The sequence below is a fragment of the Hesperophylax consimilis genome, chromosome 17, assembly GCF_061612785.1.
Source record: "Hesperophylax consimilis isolate HC1 chromosome 17, BYU_Hcon_1.0, whole genome shotgun sequence".
NCBI classification, from domain to species: domain Eukaryota; kingdom Metazoa; phylum Arthropoda; class Insecta; order Trichoptera; family Limnephilidae; genus Hesperophylax; species Hesperophylax consimilis.
Window position 1 is genome coordinate 27,572,119 of NC_142852.1, and position 14,680 is coordinate 27,586,798.

The following is a 14,680-nucleotide window of genomic DNA, read 5'->3' on the forward strand; positions in this document are numbered from 1 at the left end:
TCGTAATAGTAACTACGATGATTTAACTATCGAAATAATAAGGAAAATTGTTGATTGAATGATATTTGCTGTTCTTATTTCTTGAATAAATGTAATAGGAATAGGTAGGTACGGTACCTAACTGTTGAATTCGATTTTAGGTTGAATGGTCGTAATAGTAACTACGATGATTTAGCTATCGAAATAATAAGGAAATTTGTTGATTGAATTATATCTGCTGTTCTTATAGCTTGAATAAATGTAATAGGAATAGTTAGGTACGGTACCTACCTAATGTATTTGATTTCAGATTTAATGGTCGTAATAGTAAGTATGGTGATTTAACTATCGAAATAATAATGAAAATTGTTGATTGAATGATATATGCTGTTATTATTGCTTGAATAACCGTAATAGTAATAGGTAGGTCCGGTACCTACCTATTGTATTCGATTTTATAATGGATGGTTTTAATAGTAAGTACGGTGATTTAACTATCGAAATAATAAGGAAATTTGTTGATTGAATAATACGTGCTGTTCTTATTTCTTGAATAACCGTAATAGTAATAGGTAGGTATCTACTTACTGCATCACATTTTATATTGAATTGTAGTAATAATAAGTACGATGATTTGACTATCGAAATAATAAGGAAAATTGTTGATTGAATGATACCTGCTGTTCTTATTGCTTGAATAACCGTAATTGTAATAGGTAGGTACCTACGTATTGTTTTCGATTTTAGTTTGAATGGTCGTAATAGTAAGTTCTATGACTTAACTATCGAAATAATAAGGAAATTTGTGGATTGAATGATTTTCTTATTGTTTGAATAGCCGTAATAGTAATAGGTAGGTACTTACCTATTGTATTAGATTTTAGTTTGAATGGTCGCAATAAGTATGTAAGTACGATTATTGATTCAACTATCGAAATAATAAGGAAATTTGTTGATTGAATGATAAATGCTTTTCTTATTGATTGAATAATCGTAAAAGGAATTGGTAGGTACCTACCTATTAATTGTAATATTTTTTAGATTGAAAAGGTTGTAATGGTAGGTAAGATGATTCAACTATCGAAATAATAAGGAAATTTGTTTATTGAATACGTAATGTAGGTGTTAGATTTTATATAGAATTTTCGAAAATGTAGTGTATGATTAATCGTAATACGAATTTTGACAATAACTTATCTAGATCTCAAGCTATCATATTTACAGTCGTACAGCAATTTTCGTTGAAATAATTATTTGTAATTATCATTTTTTAGATTTTTAAATTGAACTTATAATTTGTTGTTTTTAATCGTTTTTTGACCAGATTTGAATAGCTAGGTAGGTACTCCTTCCTTCCTCTATCACTTTTCCTTCACTGTCTCAGGACAGTGTTGATCCTGGTTGAGGACACTGTTGAGGTGTCATTCTTGATGATAATACAATGTATGCAAGTTGCAATGTTGAGAAGTTAGAGGTTTTGCTCCTGTTTCAGTTCTAGAGCCCAGACATGTTGAGGCCATCCCGTTCTACCTTTACTTCTTCTGTCCTGTGAAGAGGGAGACATTTCCTTCATCTGAAACAACAGAAAAAAACGGTTTTATTTAGCTAATAGATACATTTTATAATATTAAGGTAATGTGACTGCCGCACAATATGCTGCGAGATGGGAAGAGCAAGGCGTGGAAGTACATGGATATTCAGATGTGGTCACAAAACACGTCTAAAGCTTTATTTATTTATATATATAAATTACAAACAATACATAACAAAATGAACCTTTGTCTGTCCAACTGGGAAGGATTCCCTTTTCAGGACAGCCAAATTGTGTATTTAGTACATAATATTCTTACAATGGAATGGCGATGCTGTCAAAACCAATTTTGAGAACATTGTTGATTGCATTCAAAGTGATAGGATGGTTTATTTATCCTTGAAAGAATCGCAAAGATGTAATTTATTACCAGGGTCAATTTGGATAACATTAGTAATTGCATTCAGAACAAATGAATGGTTTCTTTCGGGACATCACAAGTCTGAGATTCTATCCAGGGCATTTTGGAGAACATTTTCAATTGTATAGTTAGAATTTCCACATTTATAAATCAGTATAATCTTTATATATCTTTCTCCGTGTCAGGACCTAAAGCCTGAATGGACTGCCACATGATTTGAGAATGATCGCAGACTCGACAGAATTTAGGTCTAAACTTAAAACCCACCTTTTCAGACAGTCGTATCCATAATTTCAGAAACCTCCACTTTCACAGTCGACGGCAATTTAAATTAACAAAATGTAAAAAATACTAAAAATAAAATAAAATAAATAGAAATAATAATTAAAAATAAATAAATAAAAATGATAACAATTTGTAGGCTTTTTAAGACAGTTAAACTAAAATAAAAACTATAGCAGACTTAAGGTCATGCGATGACCAGTGTTTTTTGATATAGTGTCCTCTGCGTGCAGTTTTATCTTTTATAAGCATAAACTTTTTAACATAAATGTGTTTGTCGGAAGTGACTTGCCAGGTAAGTATGTTTTGGTATCTTTTCTAAATAATAAATGTAGATCCTAGGAAATAAATTGTACAGCGCCCTTGAGGTGATTTTTCACAAAAACGGCGCTCTACAAATTATCCAATTATTATTATTATTATTATAAGACATATGAATCCTATAGTACTTTTTTTTAGAATTTCTTAGGTGATAGAAATTACCCATTATTAGACCACATGAATTTCCAATTTTAAAATTTCTAATCTTTATTTATTAAATGACTAGTCATTATTATACAGTAATCGTATTATACAGATTCGTAAATTTAAATAATAACAACAATGAAGATCAAGTATTAAGAACTAAGCTATTTCAAGCCATCGTGGTGGTGGTCACTCTTCAGGACAAAATATTTACAACCTTCTGGAGCTATTGAGACCCTTTATGGGATTCCTAATCAGGGTGTTGTGAGGCTAAAGATAGTGGGAAAGGGAAGGAGATAGGAATGAGGAAGGTGTGGAAGTACCTGGATATTCAGATCTAGTCACCAAACACGGCTAAATCCATTTCAATCGACGTTTCTATTCTGAATGTTAATCATTCACCTAGGCGATACTGAGAGTATATCCCACTCTAGAACTTGAATATATTATGTCATGCATCACATCTAATGTGGTTTGGGGATTACATATGTATATTTAACCTAGTTTTTGTTTCATCGCTTTTCATAACTTTGTAGCACTTTTTTATAGGTGTGTTGTATTGTCATTTTGAGGAGTTATCATTCAATTCAATTCAATTTTGTTTATTCATTTCAAAAACATTACAAAATTGTTAATTTCAATGCGTTTTTAAAATATTTTTATAATGAGAATTCTTAGATTAATATTAACAGTGTGTATATCAACTATACCAGTGATAATAGAGCTTGCCTTTTAAAGGAACCTTCATTGATGCAAAACATGTCGATATCCGAATTGATTCTGTTCAACAGCAAGATTGCTCTCCCCACAGGCATGACCATTGGCAAGTTAGTTCTGGAGGCCGGGAGATAAAATAGTCTATGTTGTCGGTGACGTAGATAACCATCGGGAACATAGAAATGAATGCTCTCCATGATGAGCGAGTTTTCAAACCATCCACGAATCAGTCTAAAGAAATGTGTAGCAATGCGCACATCTCTCCTGACCCGTAGATAGTTCATTCCGAGCATACCCAAAAGAAAGTCAGTGGGATAGAGCCACGGGTAGTAGGAACCGGTTTGGGCATATAGAGCGTATGAACGAAGAACTGAGTGTAAGGAGAGTATTTAATATAAGAGGGACGCCTGAGGAAGACATGGCACGATCAAGTAAACCATATACTAGAATCGGGTCATATCAAGAGTCATAATAACAGCACATTATGTGTGAGACAATGAATGAATGTGAACGGTGTGATAATTAGTAAGTTAAATCTATTGCTAAATAATTAAATATGTAACTAACTAACCATCACGCAGTTTCCCCTCAGGGGTAAGCAGAGAGGACGAACCGGCAATCAACTCGGTCTTGGTACACACTTTTTGCCTCATTCACATTCATATATCGTCTCATACATACTCTTCTATTATTCTGACTCTTGACATGGCCCGACTCGAGTATCTGATTCACTTGATCGTGCCATGTCTTCCTCGGGTGTCCCCGAGTTCTGCTACCATTCGCATTTGTATCATATATCCTCCATACACTCCTATCTTCGCTCATTCGCTCTACATGACCAAACGATCTAAGCGTCCCTTTCTTAATCTTACTCATTACGCTTACATCAGCCTTGAACTCTTTGCGGATCTCCACATTCCTCATACGATCAAGCATGGTTTTACTACACATGCGCCTCAGGGATCTCATTTCTACAGCATTTCAGTCTATTTTCATTTTCCTCTGCCAGTTCATCACTGCCATGTACATCAGGGTATGTACCAGCACTCCATTGTGGACTGCTGCATATAATGCTGACACCAACTGCGTTCAGTTCTCCATGAATGGAGTTTTGCATTTCCCCTTGTTTTAATATCTCTGTCAGCCTTCCCATCTCTCTAGAACATACTTCCTAAATACACAAACTCATCCACCTGCTCCAAGTTTTCCTCAGCAACAACTATATTGCACACTGTTTTCGTACTCTCTCTTTCAAACACCATTACTTTAGACTTACTCACATTCATCATTAACTCATTCTTCATGCATACTTCGTTCATCTTATACACGAGAGACTGTAGATCTTCCATATACTATTAGCAATCAGCACCGCATCATCAGCATACAACAGGCAACATACTTTCAAATTACTCAAATTCGCACCCAATCCCACCTCTTTAAATTCTTGCTTACAATTATCCATGTATAGATTGAATAACCACGGTGACATTACGCACTAACACCTTTTGTGATATCAAACCACCCCGTAAAATCACCGTTTGTACATTAATGTATAGAAGAGAAAGTGGTGACTTTATTGAGACTTTAAAAAAATTATCTGTACATAAGACATAAACACATTGTTTTTACCTGTCACAGGTGACATCTATATAATATAGGTATATAAAAACACACGCTTATTCGAATGCAAAGTTGTGTCAAAATTTCAAAGCAATCGGAGAAGATTTTTTAAGAGATTTAAGATTTTGAACAAACGAACATCAACAATTTTATATACATTTTTCCATGAAACTACAAAAAAGTGAGTTGACATTTACGTTTGTAAAACATTTATTTAATAAAATGTATGTATTTTTATATTCGCATTGAAAATTTAAATTAATCAGAAATTATGTTTTTACCACAGACATAGGAATTAATAGACGAGAAGATAATGGCGAGGGGTAAAATCAACTGTTGAAGAACGAAGGGGGTAAAGCTGACTGTGATTCGTCAATAAATCAATCTGACAGTAAATAGGCATCTCGCATTATAATATCACCATTTAGTTCTTAAAAGTAAAATCTGCTTTTGAATGAATAGACATTTTTACATGGGAGCGCAAATTACTCGCCACGTTATGAACTAATTTGCGAAGTCCAAATTCGGCAAAGTAAATTTCTTCTGTTTGCAGAGTCGTAGTTAGTTTCAGAGTATTTAGTTAAGACACTTTTACAAATGTTTCATAATTTACTTACCCCAGTAAACAACGATGAGCACACTTGAGAATCGCTACATTGTGATGTGATAGTATATGTTTCTAAAACTGATCCATATAATACGGTGTGAATAAGCTTAAAATAAAGTAAAATAATGCTTACTTATGGAATGTAATACGACAATTGGGTTTATTCTCTTTTTCACATCTATTTTTACAAGTTTTCATATCACAAGTCAACATTTTGCCGTGTTATTTCGTAAAATGAACCGATGATGCCTCGACCATAGTTCGCACAAGAATGATGACGTCACGTTTTCAAATTTCACTTGAGGCCATACGCGAGCCCAGCCGGCTCCAATGGAACCGGTATGGGGAGTGGGGATAATACGCTTTTAATCACTTAGGGCAGGTCTACTAATATTCATATGTCTATGGTTTTTACCAAGCGTATTTTGTCACCTTTTAAAAGCAGTTTTAACTTTTGGGATACGTTCAGAAAATATTATATTTATTCGGATTTTATTGCAAAGCGGAATATGGCAGACTCATGAGGAGTTAAAGTAACTATGATTTGGAAAGGAGATGGGGTAGCTAAAGGTTGGGAATTATCTTGCTATTCAGATCTGGTCATCGAACGCGGCTAAAGCCATTATTTCATTATAACGTTTAACGTTTTGTGTTATTGTTGCCAGTTACTAAGAACTTTTTAAGCTGTCATACCCTTTAATTAAATATACCATTCCTGAGAGAAAGTCCAGTTATATCCAATTATGTCCTAAATCCTGTATCTAAATTTCTCTTATATTTAGTTAATTTTAAATAAGTGTTAATCTCAAGTGACCTACCAGGTAAGTATTGTATTATTATTATTATTTATTTGATAATTTGTATAGCGCCGCTTTTGTGAGATATCACCTCAGGGGCGCTTTACAGTTGATGCAGGTATTACAGAAAATATATTGTATATATTGTATACAGAAAATATATTACAGAAAATAGGTATTACAGAAATATATTGTACTGTATATTATCTGCATTTATACATAGTTTTCCAATAAGAGGTGTTATTTTGATATTCAATCGTAAAAGATCAATGGTTTCGTTGCTTGTGTGGCACGTAGCGCCGTCTTGATGAAAGTAAACGTTGCCCAGATCAATACCATCCAATTCCGGCCATAAAAAAATCATTAATCATCTCTCGATAGCGCAATCCATTCACCGTAACTGTTGCTCCAGCCTCATTTTCGAAAAAGTAAGGTCCAATGACTCCGCCGGACCATAAACCGCGCCAAACAGTCACACGATGAGGATAGAGAGGCTTTTCAACAATAACTCTTGGGTTTTCCGAGCCCCAGATGCGACAATTTTGCTTGTTGACGAAGCCACCGAGGTGGAAATGGGCCTCATCACTCAAGATGATTTGCATTTGATTTACTCAAGTGAATTTTAATAATTTCAATGCGTTGTTGAAGCGTTTATCGTTCCATTTTTATTAATGGCGTAGTTTCTACTTGTCAAATGTCAAAAAATGACAGCTTCAAAAATAACATCTACCGAAATAGCGGGCTATTCAAAATAACACCCCTTATTGGAAAAACCTGTAGTTAGTAATAACATAGATGATTATAGAAATGAATCATTTATTTGTACAACGCCCTTGAGGTAATTTTGCACAAAAACGGCACTATACAAATCATCCAAATATTTTTTCCGATTTATTTCCGGGTAAATCTTCCCCACAGGAAAAACTAAACCCTTCCACACACTCTTCCACAAATGATCATTTAGTCAATCAACATTATGCAAGTGCATTATATAAGCAAAATAAATACAAAACAATACAAGAACAACACGTCAACTCACCGGAGATCAAATGGGAAAATAATTCACCGACTCTAGATATTTTCATATCAGAGGGTTCGGCTCGGTAGAACTTCTGACAGGGTCTATAAATCCTACTGATCCCTCAACATAAATATTTAAAAAATCTTTCGTTATCCTACATGTATTTAAAATGATTGATTTTTGCATTTTTATATATAAATTTTTTGATAGATCTAATACGCCTAAATTTTGAATGATAGAGCTAGGTATAATGCCAGTTGCCAGTAATAATATTAATATTATTATTACTACCAGGGCGATATTGAACAATCCACCACTCTAAATGTTAGGTACCTATCTATCTACCCACAAGTGAAATTCTCCCATCGTTTTAACATCTTGAACGCACATGCATCTCCACTTGTAAATTAATGCAACGAACTAATCTTTGACAAATAACAATATATAAAAAATGGGACATTAAATTTCAGAGTCAAGTGGTTTACAAGACATTTTGGCGCCAACTCCCGTTTGACAGATGATGTCAAATTGTTTCGTATTTCCCGCCAAATTGCATTATAATATACGCTTCGATGATAACTCCTCAAAATGACAATTCAACACATATTTAAACGTTGATATAAGGTTACAATTGTAACTATTTAACCTAGTTTTTGTTTCATCACTTTTAATGACTTAATATCACCTATAATCACAACAAAAACTAGATTAAATAGGTTACAATTTTAACTATTTAACCTAGTTTTTATTTCATCACTTTTAATGACTTAATATCACCTATAATCACAACAAAAACTAGATTAAATAGGTTACAATTGTAACTATTTAACACAGTTTTTGTTTCATCACTTTTAATGACTTAATATCACCTTTAAAACTAGGTTAAATAGTTAAATATGTAACTTATTTAATCTAGTTTTTGTTTCATCACTTTTCATGACTTTATATAACTTTTTATAGGTGTGTTGAATTGTCTTTTTGATGAGTTTTCCGGTAACCATAATATACACCTAACAAAAGCACCCCTGTCTGTACAGCATTGTTGGGCAATGCTGTTGGGCAGCATTTTGAGGCGGGTTAAGGTGGGGGATTGATGGGATTTTTTAATGCGGGTCTTGAAGAGTACTGGATTATATGAAGGAGGAAATACAGATGCACGGCAGCTCGTTCCATATACGATCCGTCTTAGACACAGACGAGTCGAAGAAGCGGGTTTCCACTCGTGTACGTCGAATTTTACGCACGTGCACCGATGCTGCTAGCTCCTTAGAGCGGGCTCCATTAAAATACCTGTAGAACAGACTCAGCAATCCGCGGATTGTCAATCAGAAGAACCAAGCATTCTGCTTTATGGGGCGGGAATAGGGGATAGGTGTAGTTTTTCAAAATCTCATGTAAGCAATGACCTTCTCTTGTTTTTATGGTCAAGTGTGCTAAATTTCATCAATCTCTATCAATAAAACTGTAGATTTTTTAATGAAAACAAAGCCATCCACGGACAGTATTTTTTTATAATACTGGCTGATATGTAAAAAATCTATTTTGAAAGCATTTATTTCACTTAATCTTGCCATGTCTTCCGTGACATGAAACCCACATTATTACTGTTAAAAAAAACGTTAAATTGACTTAAATTTTACAGCGTAATCTCATTACAGTACAGAGTTAATGCAGTAAGTCTTCGTGGGGCGTCCCCGACTTCTGCTACCATCCAAACCACTATCTAATCACACGTGGCACTAATAACAACAAACTTTGAATTTTTCAATTAAATCCGTCCAGTAGTTTTTGAGTCTATAGGAGGCAAACAAACAAACATGCAAATCTTCTAAGAGTAATTATTTTCTATATCTTTAATCTCTAAACAAATTATATCTGTTTGTGCGCTTAGTTCTTCTAAAATACGCAACGGATTTTGATAAGGTTTTCACTATCATTCAGAGAATTTCTTCCTGAAGGTATACATATATAAAACATGCATATTACATTTATAGAAAGTAGATAAAAGTCTACCAACGCCGGGTATCTCTAAAAAATATAAAATATAGTCGCTATCCGCGTCTCTCTGTTTGTGCGCTTAGTTCTTCTAAACCTAACGGATTTTGATACGGTTTTCACTATCATTTAGAGAATTTATTCCGAAAGGTTTATGTATAAAATACATGCATATTACATTTGTAAAAAGTAGAAATAATTTGGTGTTTTGTAATCAAGGCGTAAAAAAAAATATTTTCATGCGCTTACATTACTAACGCTGGCTAAACCTTATGAGATACATCAAAGTAATGTACTACGGAATTGTAAATATTAAAAAGGCCTACAGAAAAGTGTAAGACGGTATATGTCTATCTCTTAAGGATAAGCTCTAGTAACGCCGGGTACACGTTAGTTAGTCATTATATATTTAGATAGATTACAATGCTTGAACCTTGTTATACTGTTGCACATGAGAGCACTCGAGATGCATTATCGATCACTTTCTCGTGGTAACATTCATATACAAGTATCTGTGGGAATTATTACGACGAGCGCCGGTATATCAGTGGAACTTTATGCTCGCTAAGTAGGTACTTACGTGAATCCTTGCTAACATGTAATCGTGCTAATTTTACGCAAGAAAGTTCCTTGTTACCGTGAAACATTTCTGAAATTTTATTTAAATCTTATACGAGTATTTTTTATATCTTTAATCTTAAAAAAAAAGTCTACCTGTTTATGCGCTCAGTTCTTCTAAACTACGCAACCGATTTCAATAGGATTTTCACTATAATTTAGAGAATTTCTTCCGGAAGGTTTGCATATATAAAACATGCATATTATATTTATAGAAAGTAGAGAAAAGTTTAGTAACGCCGGGTACACTCCAGCTAGTAAATAATAATAATAATGTTTTTATTATCTTTCTTTTTGTATAAACTAGAGATAATGATATCCTCACTGGGATCTCCCGTGCCGAGGATTTAATTTAAATTTGATTAAATTTAGTAGTATGGATATTATAAAGTTATTATAAATATATTTATGTAGTGTTTTCAGAAATAATTATTAATATTAATTTAACTTAAATTAAATTCTTCTCAAATTATTCGTATTCCTATTAAAAATGGGACTGCAGGACTTTAACGAAAGAATTGACAGATTTCCTAACAAACTGTCAGTAAAACAAGAATGTGTTTTGAGTATGTAGGAACACGTGTTCATAAAAATTTCAATATTGTCGCATTTCGTCATTATATTTTTAAGGAATAGCACAGTTGCACGAACACGTGTTCCGATAAATGGATTGGCTTGCTATTACGTTTTTCACAGGTTTTTAATAAATCAGCCATACTCATGTTCGTTCAGTTGAATTGTGTCGTTTTTAGTCTGTACTTGGTGTCAATATATATTCTATTTCTGATCTCACTATATTGTGTATCCAACATTTTTTATTTGAGATTTAAATGTTGTAATATTATTATTCTGAGTTTCGAATGAGAGTGAGATTTTGATGTAGCATTGTATAGGAAGCTCTTTTGCCCAAATGTTGTGTTTGTATTATTTGCTTGTTGACCCCGAGCATTTCTACTATACCAAAATGAAATCCCTGAGACGTATGTGTGATAAAACCATGCATGATCGTGTGAGAAATGTACGGATTTGCAAAGAATGCATGGCTGATGTAAGCGTAATTACCATGACGCCAGAGGAAGACATGGAACGATCAAGTGAACCAAACATTCGAATAGGGCCATGTCAAGATTGAGAATAACAGAAGAGTAGGTATATATAAATCGACGAATGAATGTGAATTAAGCAAGAAGTGTGACAGCTTCTGTAGTTGAGAAGCTACGTTTCTCGACAGCAAATCCGGAAGTCGCTGGCTCAAATCCCGCAGAAAAAAACATAAAGCTTTATATTCAAATTAACAACAGAATAATTAAAATGGACACATCTATAAAATCATAGTAGTTGTGTGAATTTTTAATTTATTATTGAAACCCCAAAAAAGTGAGGTGAGAGTAAAATGTTTATAATACATTTTTTGTCTAATAAGATATATATTATTTTTTTTCATCAGTTTTACTTCAAACGTTAGGTGAGCCATGTTTACAACTTTATTATTTTTGATTTCAAAATTTAAATATTTCAAAAATTTCATGTTTATTTTTAATAATAAAATTTGAATGCGTATTTTATCACCTGTATTCGAATGCGTTCAGAAATATTCCATTTATTCGGATTTTATTGCAAAGCGGAATTACTCTGACCTCCTGTTAAAATATGTCAGAGAAGAAATACAACTACAGGGTTTTCCAATAAGAGGTACTATTTTGAATAGCCCGCTGTTTCGGTAGATGTTACTTTTGAAGCTGTCATTTTTTGACATTTGACAAGTAGAAACTACGCCATTAATAAAAATGGAACAATACACGCTTCAACAACGCATTAAAATTATTAAAATTCACTTGAGTGAATCAAAGGCAAATCATCTTGAGTGATGAGGCCCATTTCCAGCTCGGTGGCTTCGTCAACAAGCAAAATTGTCGCATCTGGGGCTTGGAAAACCCAAGAGTTATTGTTGAAAAGCCTCTCTATCCTCATCGTGTGACTGTTTGGTGCGGATTATGGTCCGGCGGAGTCATTGGACCTTAATTTATCGAAAATGGGGCTGGAGCAACAGTTACGGTGAATGGATTGCACTATCGAGAGATGATTAATGATTTTTTATGGCTGGAATTGGATGGTATTGATTTGGACAACGTTTAATTTCAACAAGACGGCGCTACGTGCCACACAAGCAACGAAACCATTGATCTTTTACGATTGAACATAAAAATAACACCTCTTATTGGAAAACCCTGTGTAATTTATTATTTCTCAGACTGTACAGTGTACACAGATATTTTTAAATCTTTAGGTTTTAACCAAAAAATCCAAACTACGCACATGAGGAATTTTCTTGAAATTTCGGAATGTTCCCGAGGTATCTAAAATGTGCCACAAATTACTTATTTTTAAAGTTGTCATTAAAAAAAATACTATTTTAGAAACTAGATTAAATTTTCTTTGAAATTTTTGCATTTTAAAAAAACATTGACATTTCTAAACAATACATTTTTAATATCAAAAATGAAAATGTTAACAAAAAACTTACCGGGACATTTTGACTCGGAACGTACATAATTTTGAAAGAATTCGATATTTATAAAAAATACCTATTTTGTGTAGGTTATAAGTAACAAAACTGTCAATTCAATTTTTGTGCCATTCATACAATAAAAAAATATAAAAAAAATTTAACTTTCAACTGTCAATGAAAAAATTCCGCCAATTCGTAATCATGCACTTTAAATTTTTTTTTAAATGTATCCATGTGATAATGTATAAATATTTGATACAAACTGTGAAGAATAATTATTTATCTTTAAAATGACGAACAAATCATATATCTGCGCATCATAGAAAAAAATATAAAAATACTTTTATATTGTATCGGCGCTCCGGTTAGATCTGTCCTTCACGAGTAGGGTTGCCAGATGGTATCCAAAAGGAGGACACGTCCTCCTTTTCCATGTTTTGTCCTCCCTTACTTACTGTAAGTCCTCCTTTTTGCTAAACATCGTGTTTGGTCTATTTACCGAGCAAATTTGGCAAAAGTCGAAGAGGAACATAATTTCAAACATACTTCAATCCGTACTTCATATCAGTGGCGGTTTTCTCTAAAGTGCGTTTGTGCGGCGAACCCCCATTAAAAATATGAGAAAATAAAACATCCTTGTTTTATAATAATATAAGCACATTATAGATAGCACGCTATTAAAATTTCGCCTTCAAAACCCGCGCCACCGAAAAGTACGATGCCTATTCCAAATTTGTGCGAGTTAAAATCCGCGCCAAACTCTCCATACAAAATAATCTTAGCCGGTACAGACCCTATGACGGTGATATATATACAACATTTGGTCTTTCTTTGCAAAAATAAGACAAATTGTGTGCGCCGAACACGCGTTGTGATATCACGTGACCTCCGAACATTGACGAATGTAACCGAAGAAACCCGAGAACTTCGCGGCCGACGTTTAACCTTTGAACCATAGGGATGCAAGTTAAGTGTTATTTTTTTATGTTATATTATGGTATTTAACTTTGTAGTCATTTTTGTACATATTTTTGTTTTCTTGTTTCTGCATTTCTCCAACCGTTTGCTTATGGCATTTGTAAATCTACTACCTATTTTTAAATTTATTTCGTGCCACCTTTATTTGTTTTTTTGATGTTTTAAAATATCTATTATATATTCTACGAAATTATTCTTTTCTAAAAAACAATAATAATTAGCAACGTACCTACATTGAGTGCTATAAAAACATTAAACAATTTAATTCCTATAAAACTTTTCTCATTATCTAATAATTGTGTCTAGGTAAAGTGATTTAAAAACAATAATATGTAGGTACCCCTCCCACTAACTTTATTTAAGTTGTGTGACTGCTGCCGTATTCGACTATTTGACGTAGGACAACAGTAAGTAAATTTTAATTAGATATGTTTATCTTCTCTTGAATTTGTGAACCCCCTGTTAAAAAAACCACGAACCGCCACTGCTTCATATGCTTGGTAATCGAAGAAACAACAATATTTTGCCACTAAGCGCAAGAGAACAGCTTCGTGATAATGACGAAGCCGAGTCCATTTTCAACGAATTTTTCAGTGTTTACAAGGCTAGTGAAGATTACTTGATGGAATCAACTAAACCCTTGGAAGATTTCAAATGTTTTGAGTGGATGACATTGCTGATAGACAACGAAAACCTAAAATATGATGATTTAGTTTCATGCATTGAGTTCTTGAGCATCAGAGGTGTAGAGATTGACGATGTTAAGCTACACGATCAATTTTGTAACATGATTTCATTTCTTAAATCAAAATCATATGAATGTAAAGATTATTATGATTTGAAGTTGCACGAGCAGTGGAAAATCTACTTCCAAAGTGTTAAAAACATTGAATGTTTCTCAGAACTGCTCAAGATCTGCGAGTTTTATTTTTGTATAAGCGCACATCACGCAAATGTGGTACTTAATAAGATTTTTTTAACTGATTAATACTCAGTGGAGCAAAGAGATGAATAAACTAAGTGTGCAGTCAGTTAAATCTTTAATTCTTACTCAATACAACTCAAAAACAAGTGAAGATTTTTATATTTTTTTGTTAAAAAACCAAGAACTTCTTTGCAAAATTGGCAGCTCAGCTAAAT

General features: G+C 33.3%; 1 protein-coding gene across 1 annotated transcript in view; it reads right to left on the reverse strand.

Moving 5' to 3' along the window:
* Nucleotides 1-1,420: 1,420 nt before the first annotated feature.
* Nucleotides 1,421-14,680, reverse strand: part of LOC149416365 (uncharacterized) — a 29,151-nt gene continuing 15,891 nt past the window's right edge. Inside the window, exons 6-7 of the mRNA XM_089642136.1 lie at nt 2,004-2,012; nt 1,421-1,552 (exon numbers count right to left, since the gene is read on the reverse strand). Of these exons, the coding sequence (XP_089498262.1) occupies nt 1,448-1,552; nt 2,004-2,012 (114 nt within the window). The 3' untranslated portion in view covers nt 1,421-1,447. The remainder of the gene's footprint in view (nt 1,553-2,003; nt 2,013-14,680) is intronic.